Here is a 23,896-nt window from a genome sequence, read left to right as displayed (position 1 = left end):
TCCTGATAAACAAACAGAAATTGCTTGGTTGAATTAATGTGAGAAAAAAATCTGACTTTTTTGCTTGGACTCATGGCAGGATTATATTATGCTGTGATTCCCTCAGTGATTACTGCAACAGCAGACAGACCAAGTTATGGTTAATGAGAGGCTTAATAAACACAAATGTCTGATAAAGCTTTTGATAAAGCTGTATGCAGCCAAGATATGCTTTTTGGAATGATGCTACATATCATGTGAATAGAAACACGCATGGTGGAGCAGGCGGTGCAAATGGGCAGGCTGACGGGGGCAAGGTGCTATCTACAGGCTCTCGTTCCACGGCTCTGCTCCCCGGGCAAACTCTGCCTCAGCCGCCCAGACCCAGGATCACCATATGCCTTCCCGCTGTGGCCTCGCAGCACCCACAAGCCGCAGCTCTGATGAGGGAACATAATTCAGAAAGGCAGCTTCATCATCCAAGCATCATCCTGCTTTAGAGGCTCGGAAGTATCATTGCATAGGCTGTGCCTTGGACTGGCCATAAAGTTTGCGTGAAGAACTGTATTTAATTATCACTTAAAGGTATTGTTCCCACAGTAACTACACACTTCAGCTTCGTTCTCTGCTCTTGACACTGTGAGAGTTTAAGGGCCCTTGGCAGAAAATGAGGCCTTCTTTGGAGGCTGTCAGCCACAAGCAAGGCTGGAGGGAGGGAGGGCAGTGTAGCCCTATAAAAAATACAAGTGGTTTGTTTTAAAGCTGTCTTTACTGAGTAAAGTCAAAACACTTGGTAACACTTTGCCTGCACACTCTTAATAAAATGCAACATTTTGCTTCATTTGCATCAGAATTATTCAGTTTAGGTCAGTAAATACAAATTAATTATATTTATTTCACAGCAAATTGGCCTAGTACCCTTACACCAGTTTTCTTGATCATTCTTCCTGAGAGCTTGACTGCTCTAATGCAAAATGTATCTTGCTTCACTCTGTAGAGTGCCCTTTTTGGCAACTTCATTTACATTTCAGTTTCCTTTGCACTTGTGTAAAAAGGACAATAAGAGGAGTTTAGTCCCTTGAAACAGATTCGGTTACATTTTGTACATATACTTACAAAAGTATCTAAACTCAGTCCTGAAATACTTCAGCAAACAACTTCCTGAAGTTGCACATTACCAAAACTATTCTGTGGCTGCAAACTATTTCTCTGGTTTAACCATGGGAAATGTTACCATGGGAATCCACATTTCAGCAAGAATATAAATAGAGTATTTTTTTCTCTACCTAAAGAATCCTATTTGATACTGAAAACATTCTCATCTACAAAATGTGAGATACTAGGACATCTTAATTTCACAGCATTATGAAGCTTAAGTCATAACTGTAGGTGGAATACTTTATCAACACTGGCTGCCACAGAATCAACCAACGGCCGGTCGCAGCGTCAAGACTATGTTACAGCTCTCCTTTAACTGCAGTTATCAAAAGGGTAATATCTTAATAATTTTATACTTCCATTTTGTTATATGTTCTGCTAAAAGAAAGCTGCATAATCTATATAAATATGTAATGTTAATAATACAAATTACCTACAAATTCACACTAATTTCCTCAAAATATCTATCTGCCAATCTCTTAGTCACACAGATCAGCAAACAACTTACTTTTCCTTAGACTGAGTGCAAGACAGATGGCATTTCACATCAGAAACCAGATGAGATATCATATAAACAGATCTGTAGCACATGCTAAATACAAGACTCATACTGTGGTAAATCATGGCAACATTTTCCCCAAAAATACTTGTGTTGTTTTGGAGAGTAGTAGTGCAATATTTCAATGGGTTATTTAGATGGGGATAATCAGTGTCTTGATTTCAAAAAGGTATATCCCCAAACTAAATTGTTTTCTGATGATCTCCTATATTGAATGTGTTTTACAGCATTTTTTGTCTGAAATGGCCTAGTTTTCACAGTCTGAGTTGGAATAACAGCAGTAACGTGGCAGGCCACGTTTAAACTGCTTTCTAGCAACAGGTGTTTCCAAAGACTCCCACGAGCACGCAAAATTTGTAGTATGGAGAACTAATGCTTCCAAAAATAAGGATACTGTACTCCATCCAGTAAATGAATGGCTCCTATCTAATAGAGCAGATTTTAAATAGTTACATCAGTGGAACGTAAGATGTTAGCTTCCTTCAAAAATCGTTTACGAACATACGATTCACTGTACATGAAACTTTCCTGCTTCTCCTTATGTGACAATTATGAACAGTTCCTCTCCCCGAAAAGTATCTCCAGTAACAAAACTCTGAAAACCAGGCAAGTACGTTACCAGCCTAGCTGCAGGGCTTCACACAGGTACGTTTTTTTCTCTAATTCCTGTCACACCAAGTTTCAAATCTTACTGGACTGGAGAGCAGCAGGTCTACTGACTGCCAAGATCAGCCCATAAAACAGAGAAAAGGTCACACAACATTTTTGTCAAATCATGCATTTTCTATAAAGCCTTTGCAGACTCAAAAGAATATTAAAAATGTGGGGAAAATTAAATGTTGATGAACGACACAGTTTTTATGCAGAAAAGTAGCAAACTTCTTGTAAAAGTCATAATTGCATATGAGAACTACCTCACTCATTTCTCACTTATTACATGCTGTGACTGCAACTGCTTAATGGCATTAGTTTATCATCAGGGAGCTTTTGCCCTTAATAGGAACATTTTCCTATAATTTCTCATGAGGATTAAAATATAGCTCTACAGAAAGTCTGAAAAGCACTTAAAAATGACAGTAGGTAGCAAGAAAAACTCTTTACAGCTTAGGTTTCTGAGTAGTTTTGTTTTGATTAATTGCACTTATTTTCAATAGTCTCTCAAGACTACAGGAAATGGAAGTGTCTAACTTTTCCCTGTCCTGCTTAGACCTTTTGACTTTTTCCTGTTGAATATCAGGTTAATTTTCCCACAATAACTCTGACTACTGCCAAGTGTTTACTCACAGAAGACACAGAAGCAGAAAATGTATTTTCGCAATGCATTTTGGTCAACATTTGCATATGGAGGTGAAAGTACCCTAAGGAAGGTATATCTGTATGTATGTATGTATGTTTATAGGTAACAGTTTTCTACATTACTCAGAGTCTTCAGCTCCACTGATTTCCAGGCAAGCTGGAAGTCCTCAGTGGATCCAAAACTCATACAATCTCTGTTATATGATTTTAGACAAACTTAAGTGCCTCTGTTTAACTCTATGAACTTCAAACTTATTTCTGTCACCCCAGACTTTGGAAAATCATATGTAATGTGGCTCCAATTAGCCACATTCCCTGAAAACAAACCACAAATAAAGCTGATATTTTGCTTGACTATAGTGAGCATTGTGTTTTCTGCAATACTTTAGAAGGCTCTATGTATCCTGCCAGAGTTAAATAAAGCAATTAAAAATAAAAAAATTGACTACTCAAGCTATCTGATCATTATTTTAAAAATTCTATTTAGTTATCTTCAGCAGTAAATTTTAATCAGAAGTGTATTTAGTTTGTTTTCTTATTCCCAAATAATTTCTGCGTGTGCTTCTAGTGCTCCTCGTTTTTCCACCTGGTCATTAAAATTTTGATTTGGAGATCCATCATATGAAAGATTGCTTTTCCATGGGATATGGTGCTAATGCAAATACTAATGTCAAGGTCTTTATTGCTAATGTTGACTCACTTCTTCCCTCTTTTGTTATCTATGTCTTTTGTCTTTGTTGTTTGTCAAGTCTTAAAGAAACCACTCTTTGGCTAATGCCTTCATTTTCTTCTTGTTTGGTGTAGTTCCCTCTTTCTCAAGCAATTATTCCATTTCATTCGGTGGCTATATCTTAAAACGAGCACAAACAGGGAAAGAGAAGCAACTGCGTTACCACAAACAGCTCTGCTAATACAAATTTATTAGTAACTCTAAATACACACCATTTTAAACAATTTCAGTGTTTTCCTCAGGCAAGCTCATTTCTAGATGAAGCTATAGCAAATACTAAAACTATACATGATTCTTCTTCTTCAATACTGAATTAGCCAATATTTAGAATTTCAGTCCTGATATTGTCCTCATATTTCTATTTCTTTCTTTAAATTTTTACCCCTCAAAAAACATACAGCACATAGATCAAGTATTTTGATTTTTATCAGCTTTTATAGAGTTAATAGAAGTAACTATATTTAGAAAATCTACTTTGTCATTACATGACGCACTGCCTGTACCTGATAATTCAACAGCACCTCTGAATGCACCACTTTCAGCAACTTATCCTGTTATATTTAACTTATTCCCAACTAAGAATCTAAGCAGAAAAACAATTGCCTTCAGCATGAGTTACGTTTTCGGAATTGTTGACAAATCAATACTCAATAGATTTTACTCATACATCACATATTTCTTTTTGTTGGGCATATTTAAGATTTACAAAATAATTCATTAATAACTGCAGTCAGAAAAATGTTGAGTTACAAAAGTAGCCACAAAAAATACACTGATGCAACACAATCCTTGCATTCTCTTATCTTGATGATATAGCCTCAACCCTAAGATTAGGAAGTGACAATGTCAGTCTGTATCATGTGATCATTGGTATCAAAGAATACAAACATATATTCAACATCTTTATATTATATATTTGTGAAATATATGAAAACCGAAAATGAATGAAATATATCATTGAAATAAATGATAAGGAAAAACAAATAACAATGAAAAACATTACGGCCTCTAAGAACTTCTGCCTGCTTGGTAAATATTGATGTAAATTTGACTTTAAAAATGGGCCTTTATATTACACAGAAAGGCTTTCCTTAAAAAAGAAAACACACAGCTACTGACACTTTTACACTGTGGCATTCAAACTGCATATCTTTTTCATACCTAGATGTTCCTGTGTTTGGGTGGTGGCTTTTCTCTCCAGCTTGCAGCAGAGGTTGTACTTAAGGAAAGAAAGGAAACAAAATTGCCTTGAGAGGACACTGTATTGGGCATGATATGTAAACTGAGAATCTAACAAAAACATTGGGTTGCTTTTAATTTTAGCTTACTCTGATGGTTTCTTATAGACTTTTTTTTTTTTTTTTGAAAATTAGCTCTTCTGATATCATAAAGAAGACTACATAAAAGCACACACTGAAATACAACAAACTTTGAAGGACTGATTTGAGAAAATCTCTACATAAATAAGTAATATCAAAAGACGTGAAACGCTATAGACTAGATAAGATACTGAATACATTCCATTTTCTGCTACATGTGAAGTAGCGAAATTGCAGTTTGAGAATATTTGTCCTCTAACAAACTGACAATCTGAGAAGATAAAACAAAATGGTAGGTCAGAATAATCAGTTTGTAAGGTTCTTAATAACAGAAAAGCGAAAGAGACAGGAATAATGAAGAATGTCTGTGAAGAGAGATGTGAAAGGCAGAACTTGGGTTCCAACTCAAGCCTTCTGCAAAGCCCAGAGGGTTCATATCTAATTCTGAGTTGCTGAACTGTGGAGAAGAGTGTCTCTCAGCAAGTGTTAGCATGATATCTTTGTCATGCAGCGGAGTAGCAAAGAGAAAGCCTGAGACTGCGACTCAGTGCTGCACACCTTACAGCTTATTGACGAGAAGGTTCACAGCTGATTTCATTACTGTGTCCTAGTACTTGAAAAGACATCCAAGAGCAGGTGCTAACCTACCTCAATGAAAAAGGTGTAATATGATCCAGTGACTGGAATTTTAATTTAGACAAATTCATCTTTGAAAAGTGATACGATTTCTTAGTTGCAAGCATATCACACAGCTGTCTGATCCCATCACTATGTAAGGGGATCTAGTCACTAAATCACCTATATGCTAAGGACTTGAAATCTGTCAATATATCAACTCCTTCCTTCTTCTCTCTCCTCTGTGGGCCACAATAAGTTCCCTGACTTGTGCTCAATATATCCACAAGATATGCTGGAATGTTTTGCCCTCACTAAATTGTTGGGGCTTCATGAAGAAGTATCTCAGCATCCTTTGCATTACAGACATAGTAACGCTATGTAATAGTTATAGTAAATGTTATAGCCTTGAACTTCGTGAAAGCATTGCCCAATATACGGAACTTAAGGCACAGAAGATGGAAAATTAAAATAATTTACAGCAGTCACTAACTTAGTATCCAAATTAGGACATTTAGGACAGGATTCATCCTCTCTAATTTTACACAGCTGCAGTGCAGAAAGATACATCTGAACCACTCATCACAGGCTTCCTTTACAGTCAACAGAGGAACCTTAAGGGAACAGCTTGTCTAGCCTGTTTGATGGCGAACCACACCGTACAAACGTTTGCAGCACAGATCTTAGGTGAGACAAGTCCCAGCCATGCACCCCAAGTGCCTCATCAAGACAATGGGGAAGTTCAGCTAGTGAGCATTGCTGGCATAACTAGTTCAGCTCACAAAAGCCCTGCCAGGCAGTAAGATTCGAGGCTAGCAGCCTGGATCATCACGAACAAAACAAAAGCCTAAGTTTCGCAATAAAAACAATCCATACAGCTTGACTGTTTTTGTGACCTGTAGCTGCAAAATGCTCTAATCCAAAAGGTATTTACTCAAGTGCAGGCAATGCCTAATAACTCTGCAGTGAAAATGTAGCTTCAGGACCCATCTGACAGGGATACCGAGACCTCAGCTGTGCAGAGATGTTTTCAACAACCTGAACTTGGTAACACTTGGGTCCTGAATAGCAGAAGTGCTGGGCACTCAGAGGAGCAACTCAGGTCAGAGATGTGCTTTGCAATACGAAAAGAGAAGGAGGTTTTAAGACAGGGTGCATCTTTTATCGGACTAGCCGATGTAACTGGAAATAAAGGAAACCTCTTCACATCTTAAGACTACCATGTCTACAATCATGCTGAAACGTATCACGTTGTGGTTTACACAGAGCTTTGAGGATAGGAATTTGGCACGCGACAGGCAGCGCTCGGAGGTGGCTGGGAGGCGTGAGAGCCGGCAGGCCCCGCGTGCTGCAGTGGGCGTGTGGCGGGACGCCCGCAGCGAGCGCCCTGGTGCCTCTCGAGCCGCCTCATGGGCTTCACAGAGGCCATCTGAAACCTTGGTCAACAAATTTAAAAAAACCCCGTAACATCCAGAGCACTATGTGCACACTGCAGATCTATTAAAACAAATAACTAAACAAATGCCTGAGGAAAGTCCATGAGGCTCATACCCAAGTTTTGTTTTTCTCGGAAGACAAGGCAAAGAAGAAAGACCACCTGATGGGGACTCAGGCAGGGACTGATGTACCTGGCCGCTAGGGCGAGGTGCCTTTCGGGGCTCTTTTCCCCAGAATTCAGATCGAAACCTTTCACTGACCAAACGCCCGCCCCCCGCTTTCCTCCCCGACCCCGACCCTGACCCCGGCGAGATAGCGGGACCGCGGCCGCGGGGGCGGAGGCGGCGGCGGTGGCGGCACCGCCCCGGGCGGCGCCCGCGGCCCCGTCAGCTCTTCCGGGCGGCGAGCGGGGATGTGCGTCCGGGTTGGGCGGCCGCGGGCAGCGGCTTCCTCTCGCCTCCCTCTCTGCCTCCCTCGCCGCCTCTGAGGCGGAGCTGCCGCCGCCGCCGCGCCCTGTGGCGGAGCGCCGGCCGCGCCGGTCCTGCGAGGCGGTGGTGAGCGGGGCGGGCAGCGGGGCGCCCCGCGGCGGGAGGGCGCTGCGGGCGGCTGGATGGAGCCGGAGGGGAGCGGGGCTGGGAGGCGGCGAGGCCGGGCCGGGCCGGGCTAGGGAGCCTCCGCCATGAGCGCGGCCGCGCCGAGGGGGGCGGCGGGCGCCGGCTGCGCCAGGGAGCGGCGAGGGGGGCGCCTGGGCGGCAGTTTGAGCGGCGCTTCCAGTCGAGGCGCGCGCGTGCGTCGTTAACGGGCAGCGGCAGGGGATGGAGCGAAGCGCCGCCGGCGCGGGTGAGGCCGGGCCGGGATGGCGGGCAGCGCAGCGCAGCCCTGCCAGCCAGGCGCCTGCCGCCGCGGGCAAGGCGTTTTTACAAACAAAAAAAAAAAAAACCAAAAAATCCGCGCTTCCTCCGCCTTCGGAAGGAGGATTCCTGACCTCACGGGGCGAAACGTGCTTCCGCGCAGAGGCCAGGGATCGCTGTGATGATAGCCGAGCGAGCGCGGGGGAAACGCAGCTTGTGTGTGTGCTTGCGTGTCGTCCCACCCCTCCCTCCCTCCCTCCCCAAAAAAACACCCCAAACCCGAGTGAAACATCGTTACAGTAACTCTAATATATTACTTTCAGCTCTTCCAAGAGGGAATTCCAAGTGTAAGCGTTTCTAAAACGTTTTGAGAAAGTTGGATTACTCAGCATCTCTTTTTTTAAATGACCTTTGAAAAATGCTACATCCTCTGGGTTATCAGATAAAATGTAGTAAGGGTAGCGTTCTTGATTCACGCGCCAAAAATTAATTGAATGATAGCAGTGCGCTTAGCAGCACTTAACAGCACACGCAAATGTACTTCATCATGCTGGTTATCCGTCGCTCACAAGGACAAGTTCAGACAGATGCGTGAGCGCGGGAGGAAGGGGTATAATCACAGAATTGCATAGGTTTCACGGTTTGAACGCGTCAGCACTGGTGTGAGGTGAGAACACTTGAAGCGAGTATAAGGAAACAAATGGCTGAAGTTGCAACTTGCCATATTTTAGATTAACGACACGCTGGATTGATTAGTGGAAGTTGGCGTAGCTGTTAGCAGCAGAGCGTCGGCAATACAATCAACATGTGGCAACGCGTTCTCGTGGTGGAAGAATATTTCTCCTGTTCACACAGCCTGCTGAAATCAAAAGATTTGTTTCGTAAGCTGTGAGGCGCAGAGTTCATGGTAGCCAGCCGTTAGCCTGCAGGCACCAAGGGGATGTTTTGTGGTTGGACTTTAGCTATAAAAATTGAAAATAAGAAACTCATTAAAAGTATTTTATAGCATTTTAAAGTATTTTAGATCCTGTATTTCAGATGTATGTTTAACTGTTCATAGAGATAACATGGACTGCATGTTTAGCCAGTACTATTTTTGTCAGGTAAACATTTAAAATAGCTGTAATTTGGAGCAAGCCTTGACACGTGGCATCTTAGTGATGATAATAATAAAGCTGTCACAGGTATTATGGAGCATATTGTTTAATATTATTTGTGTATTGATATTTATTTTCTAGCTAAATAATAACTTTATTTTTTTAACTGGTATGGTACAATATTTCTGTTCCCATGTATTACCTTTCAATAAAATAATGTAGGCTTAGGGCTACTTATCATCACAACTATAACATATTATTTGTAGTATGCTATTGTCTAGAAGTCAAAGCAGAGATAGGATTCCAGGATGGAACCATAGGCAGTTTGAAAAAACAACAACAGCAAAAAGAACCACTATCCCTCTCTTAACAAGTTCATAAACTAAATTTTCAAAATGACAGTCGTTTTCATTTCTGATTAATAAATGGTGAATAAAAGTACAGACGCATTAAATATCTTCTCCACAGTCACTCAAGTAGCCTGTGGCAGAGTTGGAAATAAATTGTAAGGTTTTTGTGTATCCTGATGTGTGATCATCTTTCCTCTTGCTTTCTGTTCACAACATTTTTATGAACGTAGCTATTTACTTTATTTACAGAATTGAGAGTTTCCTGAATTAGCTAGAAGGTTGCCTGAGCTGCAAAGATGTTGGAAGAAGACATGGAAGTGGCCATCAAAGTGGTGGTAGTAGGAAATGGAGCTGTTGGAAAGTCCAGTATGATTCAGAGATATTGCAAGGGGATTTTTACAAAAGACTACAAGAAAACTATTGGGGTAGATTTCCTGGAGAGACAAATCCAGTATGTATTAAACAGATGTCTTACTATTTATTTCTGCCTTCCCTCCATTTCTTTGTTCTTTTGTAACCTTAAGGTTTATCAAGACCTGAAACACAAGGTCTGCTGTCTCTGAAGCTAAGTAAAGGGAGGTGTGTCATCTTTGGCACAGTAGCCTAAAATCATACCATTCTGTTTTCCATCCAAGATTTAGAATTATAACTCAAAAACAAATTAAAATATGGAAGCTCTGTCATTATCAAGCTTTTTAAAAACAGGTTTCATGTGTTTACTACCACTTACTGATTTTTGGGGGGGGAGGGGAGGGTCATCTCTTATCTAAAATGGAAGAGCTTATGATAAAATGATTATACAAATTTATTATCAATATAGGTAAAGTAAGTGTGGGAAAAAATAAATACGGTACAGATCTAGGCTCTTTATGTAATGTAAGCAGATAATAGCCAATGATATTTTATAAAAAGGAAAATATTATTGTAATGAGAAATAAGCAATTCTGTAAATCATTTAAGCTGATTAAAAAGACAAACGGATCATTACTGAGGCACCTCATCTCTTATTTTGTTTCTTTTATTATTTTTCCTCATAGAGGAAAAGGTGGAAAGGAAGAGGAAAATGTAATATGAATTGTCAGAAAACAGCACATAATGTAATTGAGGGTCTGTTGCCATACTGCGATACGGAGGTGAAACATTATTAGTATTAAATTAGATAACATTAAATCAAGTTAAACTTGAATTAAATTACTCGTATCCAAACACACTGTAGAAATAGGAGTATTTTTATGTCAAATGATCTGAATTGCTTTTGTATCAATGACAAAATTATGTCATTTATTTCAGAGTTAATGATGAGGACGTCAGGCTAATGTTATGGGACACCGCTGGTCAAGAAGAATTTGATGCAATAACTAAGGCCTACTACAGAGGTGAAAATATTGTGCTTGTTGCTTGTTTTTTGTTTTTCAGTCTGCACATCTTTTAAGGTATTTTCTTATCTCTGTAATAAGAATTCTAGTTATTTCATGTATGTGCAAAGGATATTTTCTTCACGGTTTTCCCGTTCTGAATGTTTTTCTCTTCCATGTAAGACACTTAACTTAATTAAGTGTCACTAGATGCAGGATACTCGGTACATCTCTGTAAAAACCATAGAACCAAGTAAGACTAATATCTGCATGGAAATTGTATGTAGTCATTCAAAAAACTTAATGCCAGATTTAATTTATCTTTTTTTTAATATGTTAATGACTATTTCTTGTATTTTTGATCCAGTATACTCTTTTAAAATATTTTAAGGTATGGTTCTGAAGTTTCAGGAGCAACTTCTGGTCATGATATTGAATATTAACTCTTGATAATAGGAATGAAGAAATGGAGAGAGAAATGAAATCAGAACTCAATTTCTTGTGTCTTAATTTTGAGTTGCAGTTTCTGACTTTTCTGCCTTTATATTTTCATTTAAAGGTATTTGCGTACTTCTGTAAGAGACACACTTCTAAATGTTCCAGAACCTGTGGTTCAAGCTCTTACAAATTGATCCAAGGGGGGGAAAAAAATCCGCCACTCACCCTGGAAAGATACTTTACTAAGCATAACGGTTCACTTGCTACTACAGACTCCCTTCAGCACATTAACACAGCTGGGGAATATGGAAAGTGTATTTACTTCATAAATAGAAAGTACATTATTCAGTTATATAAAGGCAGTTTATCTATTCAGTCTGTTGAATTGCGTACTTAGACTTTCTTTGCACATTATTTCACAATGATTGTGAATTTTTTTCATATGTTTAACATGAATGACTTGGATAGTAAAGACTACATGTTACTCACTTCATGTCATAAACTAATTACCTAATAGCAGGGAAAAAATGTATTATTAAGGTATATCTTAGAAAAATTACCTTCTTTGTAGACAAAAGTAATACTTATACCTTACTGTTGCAGGGTCTTCTGATCTTTTCATAAGTCATGATAGAGTTTTAGCAACCAATATTTTTTTTTCCTAATGTTTCTAGTTGTCACTGGTGATTGATGGTTACCATTTTTTCAACCAAAGATACTTCTACTTTTCCCATTTCTTTTTATCCTTATGCAGAATAGATCGTTCTGTTAGTGTGCAGCTTACAAATTGAGCTAGTGAATTTTAAATGGTTAGAAAGTAGTACCTGAATATCTTTGAGCTTCCTTTTTAGTCTCCTGCTCTCCAGCTCGGTTGTATACTGTATTTGAAGGGTTTTTGAAACATTAAAGCAAGTTTGTCTTCAGTTGTTTCAAGCCAAAGCCTTTATCTGCTGATTACTGAGACTGATGTGCTAAAATATGGAATATTTGAGGGGACCTTAGCGTACACTTCATGGTCTCACTTGCCACAAGCAAAACTAGTGATTGAAAAAAAAGTCTGCTTGGGGAATCTTGAAATCTTGCTCACGACTCATACTGAGTCTACTGCAGTTAGAACTCTACCTTTAAGATGTTTATACTGAAGAGATTGCAGTGAAATAGAACATAATCATGCCCGCAAATACACATTTTAGACAATTATGATGGATATCTAACAGTTCAAGCTGTTAGATATGGTGACTATTCTGCACTGGACTTTGACTCATGAAGAGCAAGGGAAATTATAAGAGCCTGGGATGCGATTTTGGTTTAGCGTAAAATCAGCAAACAGTGTTACAGAAGCAGCAAGTCAAGTGTACTTTGGGAATGCAAAGATTTCATGGCGAGTTATTGCTGATATGGGGAAGATGCTTTCAAGGTAGATAAGGTACATGCTGGTTGTTACTTCACGGTCTGCCTCTCCCACAGGTCACTGTTCCTCTGACCGCTCTCATTACGCTAAGACCTGTTTGTTCATCTGGAACATTATGCATTGTCTGTTCTTCAGGAATCAGCTACTCACCCATGACTATTAGCGTATGTGACCACACGTTAAGGCGTAGAAACAGACTGTGAAGCATTATCTTGTCCAGGGACCAGATTTATTCAGCCTTACTCAGAAACAAAATTGGAGCTGACAGGGAGTTTGTCATGTGGTTTTCTGTGTGCAGGTGAATACGTGAAGTAGCTGGTGTAGCTGCATACCCGTGATCAAACAACACAGAGAATCAAACTGTCCAGCAGCCTAAATTCAAAGATTTGAAGAAAGCTTTGTATACTGTTTTCATTGCATCACACGTCCTCTTGCTGTTTATCCTCTTCTATCCTATGTAAATCATGCATTTTCTAATTGATTAGGTACTTTATTCATATGCTGAGTGCATTTACAAGTGGCTGTCATTAGCCATGTGTTCTGTTCACCTTACTGTCTTTCAAGGCAGAATTTGGACGCTTCCTAGTGCGTGCATCCTCCTCCTAGTGTATGTAGGTACACTATGACTGCTGTCTTGTATAGATCCTTATTAGTCTTCTGATGGAACTCAGACATCTTGCTCATTAGTCTGTTATTAAGTTGCTGATTAGACAAATGATGAGGCTTCTCATTTTGTTGCATAATGGTTAAACTTCGTATTTCTCAAGCCTTGTAGCATTGCTTTAGCTTACACATGTCAACCAATATCAGTCATGTTAACTATGAGGATGCGAGGGCCGCAAGACTGTCCTGGCCCCAGCAGAAACAAGATAGCCACGTTTTGGATATTATTCATGAGACATGACATCCTGCTATAAACCTATGAAAGATAGCCGGAATCCCCAGCAGTCATACCATTGACAGTGAACAAGAACTTCTGGATGATGACTTCATTGACCTTGGATTCTGATCTCACTTTGAGGCTGAACATGCCACCATCAGTTTTATAGCGAACTCATATTCCTTGTCATGGCCTGAAAAAACTGAGTCCAAGAACAGAATGTGCAGGTACAAAGCCTTGCGTGAGTCTACCCATGATAAGAAATTTCTTTACCCATTTTCTCTTATACAAGCTTTGTACCATTATGAAAGGAGAAAATAGGTTACAGAATCTATGAGAATGGGACAGTTCTCTGAGGATCTTTGAGACCTACTCAGCTGACAAGCTCATGCTGTACTTCGATTTAAGTAGAGATGCTAGCGCTACTCTCAACTTTTTTCTGAATTAGCCTAGCTGTAAGTACTGTATCAATGATTGTGCAGCCAGTATAGAACCTTCTTTAAATAAAGGAATAGGATTTTTCAAAGCACTGATTGCACCAAAAAAAAAAAAAAAAAAGGAAAAATTATGGAAGATTTTACATTGCTCCTATTTTATTGATAGAGCTTAATGTGAAATTCTGAGGGCAGTTCTTATTGTTCTATATAAAACCATACATAGCAAAACTAGGAAGGTCTTCAAGATAGGTAAAAGAATGTCAAATAACATAGGAAAACTTATGTAAAACAAAGCCAAGTTTGATTTAGAGTTGATAAAGAAGAGGAAGCCTAATAAAAGTAATTGAGCGCTTTGTGTCAAAAAAGTACAAAGGCAAACAATACAGGAGTGGGGGATACTCAGTGAAACTCATAGGTAAAAGAAAAATCATACCGATAAAAGGAAATAATTTTTCATGCTATATGTATTAGATTAGGACATTTTCATGCTATATGTATTAGATTAGGAATTTGTCATGTTTACCACGTTGATACAAGATGACACTGCATAATCTCAGAGACATCAACTGTCAATTGCTTTGGCAAATATACAGAATTCTATTATTAAATATGAAATATGTTAGAGGTTTATAAATAATAAAGTGTTTCTCCATATGTTTAACATGCAAAGACAAGTAGTTTTTTGAGGCTAGCAAAAAACAGTCAAAAGACCTTTATCACTTATCATAGTACTGTGATAGAAGGAGCGTGGCTTAGAAATATACTTATTTTCTCCAAAGAGCTATTAAATGACATATTTTAAATAACCACAACTTTCCTTGAAAATTTTAATTCTTCTGCTTTTTAAAATCCAAATTATTGTAGCATAAAAAAAGCTGATAGTGAGTTTTACAGATACTGAAAAATATTTGCTATGTGGCTTCCATTAAACTATCTAAAAAACACTAGGCAAAAAACAACCCCCTTTGTTAGTCCTTTCCCCTCTTCTTCCTATTCCTTTCCCCTGCATACACAGACCTTGCTGTAATAGCTTGAAAGGTAACAGACCCATAACCATTGTGAAGAATGGGAACAATGATCAAAATAACGTAGCAATTTATTACTTTTTAGGGAATTTTCTTGCCATTAGGTTGACACAAGCTGGTAATAAAAGTTCATTTTTATGGGAGAAACTGGAAAAAACGCTCATATTCCAAATATATTTTATAGGATGTGATTCCTTTTTTTCTTCCCCTTTGTTGGCTGATTTGTATATCTTTCTATTTGTAATTGGCTTGTATATTTTTAGGCGCCCAGGCTTGTGTTCTTGTGTTTTCTACAACTGACAGAGAGTCCTTCAAAGCAATCCCCACCTGGAAGGAAAAAGTGGTGACCGAAGTTGGAGACATTCCCACGGTTCTTGTACAGAATAAGATTGATCTCCTTGATGACTCTTGTATAAAGAAGTAGGAGTTTTATGATGTTATTTTTAAAGAACAATATCTATTCCTCTATATACATACTTAAAAAAAACTACGGGAATTTCTGGTGAAGGCTTGTGATGCCTAGGTTATCAAACCTAGAACCTGTATGAAAATACGCCCTAGAAACATCGATGATTGGTGTTGCTACATGAGTGTAGTTCCTTGGGCAGATGGGCTTGCTGAGCTAGGAACTTTGTTTGCTTCACATCATCTTCTTAAGAATCAGACAGACTGAGGAATGGCATGAAGGGTTTGGTTGTGCCGTGGTATGATTCTCTCCTTTTTTAAATAGGAAGCTCCAAAACTGAATTTCCTGATAAAATTTACAGTTACTGTTAAACTCTGCTGCGCACTAGTGAAGTTAGCTAATCCAGTTTGGCTACTGAACACTTGCTAAATTGGTAAAGAAGTATTAAACAGTTTTTTTGAAAGAAGTATCGTAATATTCTTTGCTTTTCTTGAATTTGTTCTTTTGCCCGTTTTTATCAAAACATAACTCTGTTATAGAAATCTGTATCTGTTAATGTTCTCAAACTGCATTGTGCTGATCCTTCTTCACTGTATTTTTCTTCATAGATTTTACTGTCAATCCATTCTGCCTTACTTCTTGTATCTATGCCTCATTTCATTTCTGCTACAAAATCAGCTTAACAGCGTATACTGCGGAAAATACTGCATGATAAGGCTGACCATTCTCCACCTCTTTATTTCTACCATCTTCTGAGAGATTTAAATTATTTCTCCCTTTTGCTGTTTCCTGCACTGGCTCTCCTTGTTCTCTGTTTGCCATCATTGGTGGCATAAATCAGCTTCTACTCCCTCTGCACAGAATACTGAGGATTTTTCAAAGGAAAAGCAAAATTGCATTTGAACTCCTCCTTTATTTATGGTATGTCACTTAGGTTTTGTCCTCAAAATACTTCATCTGCCTCAACAGCTTCATCTTTCTGATGACATAGTTTCCCTTGGTGAAATTCGCATAACTTCCCTCAAACTTTCCCTAAAATTTAGCACAAGTTTTTTTTTCTTTTTTCCCCCTCCTTCACACAAAAAAGTAATTCTTGATTTCACCTCTGCACACATTTGATTGCATCATCTGTACTGCTTTACTAAAATATATCTAAGAATTGGGTCATTTGGTTGTTTTGACTTTGCTGTGGTATTTGTTGAGTCTGTTGCTCAATATCATATAATTACAACTCCCTTTTGGTTTCATTGACACCTGTCTTAAAACTCTTGGGAAATTTTACTTGTTAATAAAGTCAATAAATAGTGAAGTGCGTTTATTTTTTGTCATAAAGAAATTGCATGTAAAATATCTTCTTCTCATAGTGGAGATGCTGTAAAGCAATTAAGGATCAGGTATGTCTGTATGTTCAGAGCTTCTTAACCCACCTTGCCATTTTTGACTAACCACAAAGTGTTTCGTCTATAAATATTGATAATTGCTGACAAATGGTACAAATTAGTATTGACAAAGTCTTTTTCTATTGTGCAGTGAAGAGGCAGAAGCACTGGCAAAAAAGCTAAAATTAAGATTCTACCGAGCATCTGTGAAAGAAGACCTAAACGTAACTGAAGGTAAGAGATACAGGGGCGTAGCTGTCTATCATGTCATCTGCTGTACAGTGTCATACATCTGTGCAGTTTGGAGCTGATCTGTTGTCTGAGATTTTTGTTTTTACGTGCTGTTCACCATCCTTTTAATATTTTTTAGCAGCACGCTTCAAACATACCTATAATTGTTAGATACCAGTGTGTTATGCCTATTTCTTTGTGTATGTATAACTTCCCTTTCTCCTCTGCAAATAGAATATAGTTACAATATTTAAAAGTGCCACTGTGTTTAGGCTTCTTAGTGCTGTTGACTCTCAATAAGCACTGAGCTTTAAAAAAAACTTACAGGTAAAATCTCAGTTATTGCAATATGCAATTGTTGAACAGCTTAATTCCTAATAGTTCATAGTTCAGTTAATAATAAATAATTAGGATAAACAATTAATTAGGATAAACAACCTGTTTCTGTTGGTAATATCTTACCAGTTCCTAAGTGTCACTTTTTAATGCATATATTTAATTTTGTAATAGTATTGTACTTCAGTCCCTATCCTTTGTGGAGTATTTTTGAATGAGCATGAAATTTTATATCTCTGAGGACTTATTTTTTGTTTAATCAGAGAAACTTAGAAATTAACTTCTTATTTCTCCATCATTAGCATCTTTCAAATTGGTAAACATTTTCTACAGATTTTCTACGTAAGAAAAATGTAAAATTTTTGTCTACTGGCTCTGAATGAGTTAGTATTTACAACTGTATATAACTGTTACCTATATAGGTTCGGAAAATTCTCATAGTTGCAGACCTTTCAGAATCTTAGATAGCCTTTTTATACCCTTACACATAGGTGTAGCATTAGCTATATTAGAACAATGCTGTTGCTGAGTTTTATTAATAGCCTTACTTTACATGATTGCTATTATTGTAAGGCTTGTTGCAAAACAAAAAATATATATGTGTGTGTGTGTGTGTACCAATACAAATTTCTGAAGATACTACATAATTTTAAAAAGTTTCAAGCTGCATGAATTGGAACATTTGGCAATATGCATGTGCCAGCCTCATTACAAGAGTACTGAAATGTTTCAGTATGCTGTGCAAGACCCTGGTACTGCAGACAATAAGGTCTGGGTAGATATTGAAATAACCTGGACTCTGCTCGGATACAGAGGCCTGCTGAGAGAGAGTCATTTACCAGATTGCGGCAAACCTATTCTGTCAAATGCACTTCTGTCACCAAGCAAATTTTTGGTATAAAAATATTTTTAGTGATATGAAGACTAGTTTTTAAGCATACTCTGACATACTTTTTTAAACATTTCAGTTTTTAAGTATTTGGCTGATAAATATCTTCAAAGGCTTAAGCAACAAACAGCTGAAGAACCGGAACTAGTCCATACAAGCAGTAACAAGATTGGTAAGTACATTGTTCAAAAAAAAAAAAAAAAAGACAATGTTATTTGCCATCAAAGCATGTGATCTCATCTATTTCCTTTTGGAGTTAACAAAAATTAAGTCAGGCTCTAATTAACACCTTCCTATGTTAGTATATTTTCTCCTTTCCTTTTGTAAAATGACTTTGTGACTCTAAAATTACAAGATTGTCATGCACTGAACTTTCTGGCCAGTGTTTGGCAAGTGCCCTTTTATTAAATTCTTTTAAACGAACATTGTGTAAGGACTTGAGAAAGGATTTTTTTTTTTTTAAATTTAATTAGTGTTACTCATCTTGGTGCAGATTTACAAGAGGCTCACTGTGAAAATACCTGGCATGTAATAAGAAAGTCTCTGTAAACTTTGCCTTTTGTGAAGGAACACTGAACTTTTGTCGCCCTTCTGTAAAAGCACTTCTGACTCAGTTGATTTATTTTCCTTAAAGCATTTCCTTTTTATTTAGTCTTTTTCCATAACTTTATCTCAGCAAAGTTTCTGACTTCAAGTAGTCATGTTCTTTTACTGTATTACTTAACTAACCATAACTTTGTTGCCATGTGATTAGTATCTGAGTGCATGTGCTACCCTTCAATTATGTAAATGTATATTGTATACTGGTTTTAAATACTGCCTGGCTAGTAATTCCAACTGGCTGTACTTCAAATTTAGCTGCAAGAGGGATAACAAAAATAGTTAAAGCCTTCAAAAACTACAGTTTGCCTTTGAGGTGCATCACTATCTAATTAATACGTGTTGTGTCTTAAGCATCATGGTATTATGCTGCAGGATGTAAAGAAACAGAAGTATTTTTCTCGTCTTTAAATTCCGTAGGTGTTTTTAATACAGCTGGTGGAAGTCACTCCAACCAGAATTCTAGCAGTCTCAATGGAGGAGATGTCATCAACCTCAGACCAAACAAACAGAGGACCAAGAAAAACAGAAGTCCTTTTAGCAACTGCAGCATGCTTTAGACCACTTCTAGAGGAAAAAGAATGACAGTAAATTGGATGAAGTTGTGCAATTCAATACCGAATACAGCCAGCTGTAGAGGTATTTTACCAGTGCTTTAGCAAGTCTCTTGTGCCTATGGGATCTTCGATAGATGGTGGATTTAAATAAAATTGCTGTTGCAATATTTTTTGGTGAGTAGAGTGAGACACCTGGCGGCAAAACATAGAACCATGGCTGCCCCCGTGCACTTTCTAAAAATTAGGCAAGCTGCTTCTGTTTGAAGGAATTATTTACACAGCTACGAACTAGGTTTTGCTGAATTGTGGAGCACATTTAACACGGACCACAATATTATGGCCCAAGGTGAAGTAGCCACTTCCAACTAAATTTAAAAGAAAACATGTTAGAATTGATTAGCCAGGACATTAAAAAGTTAAATGAAGAGCATGATGAAGACATCACATTTTATGGTAGACTATGTTCATATAGATTCTGGCAATTCTGTTAGTGCAATATACTTGTATTATGTGAGTGTCAAGGTAAATGCGTAAACATCAGGTATGCATATTTAGGCTAAATTGTAGTGTATACATTATTTGACTTATTGTGGAGACCAGCTAATGATCATAAAATAGCATCTTTAAGATATTTTTTTCCTTTAAAAGTTTTGCATTTCAGTTGAGGCTTTCCCAGTTTGTACTGTATGTTTGACTTGCTACACCTTGGGCCTAAAAGCTTAGGTTTAAAAATGTATGGTGCCAAAAATGTTGCTACTTTTTACCTAATGCTCTGCTACAGATGTTCTCATAAGGTTGTTTTTCTCAGTCTTAGCAGGTTGAAAAAATAACATAGTCTCTGACACTAGCAATTATCCAGATGGAACCTGTAAAAATAATCATATTCCTGTCCAAAACTTGATTGCTGTATGCTGTATCATCTATGAAAAGAGAACTTGCAAAGTGGTGCCACAAAATATTTAAGTTCTTTGGAGAAATTCCTCTGGGATATCATAAACTAGGCTGTGGAGCATCCAAGAAATTGCAGCTGATGACTGAATTACATTAATGAGACTTTCTTTAATGTTTTTGCAGATTCAGAGCTAGCTGCTGGTTAAAGAAAACCTAATCAGCAAGATCAGAGACTTGGCAAAAATTTTTCAAAGTGCTTAAGTAATTTACAGAAGTTATTTAGACGTTTAGGAGCCCAAATCTAAACTAAATTTATTTAGGCTTAGGCTCCTAAGTCACTAAGGTGCTTTAAAAATGTTGATCAAGATATCTCTTATTTACCAAAAACAAACACTTTTTAATCCTCTTCAAAAACATGCATGAATTTTAAAATATCCGTTTTGTTTACATGTTTTTTATGGTATGATATAATTTTAACTTTCTAGGATTTCTATAACAAACCTGCCAGTGACAAATGCAAAAATACTCTGCTTGAAAAAAAAATGAAGAGTTTTAATATTTTTTTTAATAGTGTATGAGATTGAAGAAGACTTGACTGATCCTATATATTTTAAGGAGAAGGACTTTTCACTGTGTGAATTCATGTAGGAAGCATGACTTATTTTATTTCTAAGTCAATGAGTATGAAAACTGAAATGTACTCTTGTCCCACTGTCTGCAGGGAGAGAAGTGGTTGTCAACACTTATGCACAAACACTAAAGATCTCTGAACTCTGTATTGTATGTTTACTATATTAGACTTTCTACCGAGTACCTTTGTTTCTTTGACAAGCTGTTGCAACATCTTCCTGTTGCTGGCAAGAAGGCGGTCTTCAAGGCGCTCGATCCCCTTTGCTATTGCAGCAAAACCGTGTGTTCTTCACCATGTGTTTCCTGTATTCTCTCTTGGATAAGGGCCTTTATTTTTTAACAAGTGCATTTAATCACTGTATGTATGTGTAAATGGAGTCAAGTCCTACCTGTCTTAGCAATTTAAGAAGTAAGGTACCTAGGATTTGGTAACAAAGAGAGTTATGACTGTACATAATGAGGCCATCTTACTACTTCAGGATGTAGGGTAGAATGTTCGCATGAAGCATTTTAACAAATGTTTTTAATATGGAAACTTTTACATTTCACTGTCTGTCTGCCAGTTTGGGTTTTTTTTTTTAAGCAAATAGAACCACATAGTATCTGAAACATCTTTTTTCTTGTTTAAGTTTGTACAGAGTACTGAAAAGTAAGTTGTTATTACATATAAAGAACATTTGTACTATTACATATTATACTTTAGACATTGTACTATTACACATAATAGCCATTTGTATTTAAGGTCTGTCATTATAAACCACTATTTTAAGAACTGAAAACTCGAGAGAAATTTTCATAGGTGGAGACTTGACAGACTTGCTAAATTTAGGAGATGTTAAACTTTAGTACTAATTGGCTTTAAGCTAAGAATATATTTGCAGCATTGGGTAACAATCAGTTTTAATTCTAATCCCATCTTAATTCTAAAGTGGCTTTTTCTTTGTACTTTGCAGTGCTTATTCTCCACTGGGATAGAGATGGAAACTGTCCAAATTAGCATTTGCCAGGAGAGTACTGTGCATGTACACTACTTTGAAATTTATGGGTTGTTTTCTCCTGGTTTTAGTATGCAGATGTGAACCAGATGAACTGCGTATTGCAGAATTCCTTAGGTATTCACATCACTATTCAGTGGGAGTAGTTTTTGACTTTTGGGTGAGAAGATATGCCTAAACGTTTAGCACTCACGTAGTCCCTTGTGAATAATTTTTATTATAAACATTGCCCTATTCCCCACTCAAAGTGTTGTTATTAAAATATCCTAACATGGTTTATTTACCAAAACCTACACATGCAGAGCTAATAATACAAATGCCCTCCTCTGTGCATCTTGTGTGACTCCATGGTGGAGGAGGATGTAGCTGTCTGTTATACCCGTGGTAAAGCACTATACTGTATTGTCAGCAACAGATGTTCCTATCACAAGACGCGGAGTTTTGTTCTGTGAGACTAAGCTAATTGCACTCCTGTTGTATCTATTAATATCTCTGGAATAGCTGCATGGGATATATTATCGGAATCTTGCCAATATTCTTGGCTTTCAGCTGATAACACTAGCACTGATGGAAAACTTCAGTAATTGTTACTGCCTTAGTGAAATAAGCATTCACTAAAGACTCTGTACACTAAAGCATCTGTCACTCCCGTGTTGTATCCATTCAGTGAATGGGTGTTCTCCCAGTAAGTGGGGCATCTTTTGATGCGAAGTAGTAATGCTAGGATGCATTTCCAACTGGAAATAACAAATCTCAAAGTTGTAAGATTGGTCACACTAAAATTTGTGTGTGTGTGTGTGTGGTTAATTTAAAAATTATAAATATCCAATTTAAGACAATTTTGGAGCTTTCTTATTTTCAGTGTTTCTTAAGGCAAAGCTTACCTTTTTTAACAAAATGTCCGAATTACCATACTGTCCGTCTGCTTTCCTGTTTAATTTTTTGTTTATACTTAAGTAAAATTGTCTTATTTTTTGCTGTTGGGCTACAGCATATCTGACATGCAGTTTTCCTTTACATCACTTCTGTAGATGTATGTTATTACTAAAGGGAATTGAGCAGCTGAACACATTGTAGTGCTTAGTGGTTTTGCCTGGGTACGTACAGAATACTCAGTGAATATGCACTTTGAACCTGGTAATTCATCTAGTCAGGCTGATAGCTAGCTACCAGTTAATTGGTAATATAATCCACTATTTGCACTGGTGAACTCACTGGTGGGAATTCAATCATACAGCAAATGAACAAACATGCTTCTTGTATTCCAGTGACAGCACCTAAGTCCCTGCTGCTTTTCTAAGTGGGATCATAAATCTTTGGCTAAAATTGTAGTTCTTGAACACTAATTGTGCATCAAACAGAGAGCAAGCGTGGTCCAATAAGCTTGATTTCATCAAAACTACCTTAGCATATTTCTACAGGAATTACCAGTTGAGCATATCTTTTTATGTGCTCAAATAGTATCTGAGGCTTACAAAAGAAAATACTTCTTAAATATGGCATCCTAATCGATAATCAAAACTGAAAAAAAAAAGGAATGATAAATTCAGGACTAAAGGTGCTAGAGTAGAATGAGAGAAATTTCAAACAGTTCTATTTTAAGGGTTAAATCGTGTTCTGTATGAGAGCTAAGACAGTCATCTCAAAGCCAGTTGAGTCCTATTTATACAGTACTAAACTAGCCTCATTCTCAGGGTACTAGTAGTATTAAGTAATACTGATACATAATTTGTGGAGTATTCCTGTTGTCTCTTACTGAGATAAATGTTCAGCAGAACAAACTCAAGTTAGTCAAAAAATAAAAAGAAAAATTAATCTGGACCAGGAGAAGTACTGTTCTCATTGCTAAGATAAAGACGCATTGTTACTTATAAATTGCTTACTCTATTTGCAAGTTCATGTGAATCTAAATGGTTGAAACAGATAATGTATATAACTTTTTGTCACCTTCATGCACTCAAGTTAATGTAATATATATTTTTAGAAAAACATGTCAATATAACTTACAGTTAATCCTCAAGTGGAAAAATAAATGTTTAAAATTA

The 23,896-nt window shown here is 37.5% G+C and overlaps 1 protein-coding gene across 2 annotated transcripts; it reads left to right on the top strand.

The window, feature by feature from the left end:
* The first annotated feature begins 7,448 nt into the window (after nt 1–7,448).
* Nucleotides 7,449–23,896, top strand: RAB23 (RAB23, member RAS oncogene family). 2 transcript variants are annotated; one of them, XR_011140102.1, is made up of 8 exons: nt 7,449–7,647; nt 9,641–9,842; nt 10,682–10,767; nt 15,201–15,357; nt 16,874–16,956; nt 18,258–18,350; nt 19,199–19,417; nt 20,948–23,896. XR_011140102.1 is itself a non-coding variant. In XM_068937447.1 (7 exons), exons 2-7 carry the CDS (start codon nt 9,688–9,690, stop codon nt 19,336–19,338), a joined length of 714 nt encoding a protein of 237 aa, XP_068793548.1. In that variant the 5' UTR covers nt 7,449–7,647; nt 9,641–9,687; the 3' UTR covers nt 19,339–23,896. The 2 variants fall into 2 exon arrangements, 1 of the variants encoding a protein (XP_068793548.1); XM_068937447.1 differs by having other exon boundaries at nt 19,199–23,896.

Source organism: Struthio camelus, chromosome 3, assembly GCF_040807025.1.
Source record: "Struthio camelus isolate bStrCam1 chromosome 3, bStrCam1.hap1, whole genome shotgun sequence".
Classification (NCBI taxonomy): domain Eukaryota; kingdom Metazoa; phylum Chordata; class Aves; order Struthioniformes; family Struthionidae; genus Struthio; species Struthio camelus.
Note: the sequence above shows the minus strand (reverse complement) of the source record. Positions and strands in the feature narration are given on the sequence as shown.

What these genes read in the sequence shown, in the direction of transcription:
- RAB23 (XM_068937447.1), top strand. Translation starts at nt 9,688, where the DNA reads ATGTTGGAAGAAGACATGGAAGTGGCCATCAAAGTGGTGGTAGTAGGA. An exon ending in GATGACTCTTGTATAAAGAA is followed by an intron (nt 15,358 to 16,873) that starts GTAGGAGTTTTA and finishes TCTATTGTGCAG; the next exon opens with TGAAGAGGCAGAAGCACTGG. An exon ending in TACAAGCAGTAACAAGATTG is followed by an intron (nt 18,351 to 19,198) that starts GTAAGTACATTG and finishes TAAATTCCGTAG; the next exon opens with GTGTTTTTAATACAGCTGGT.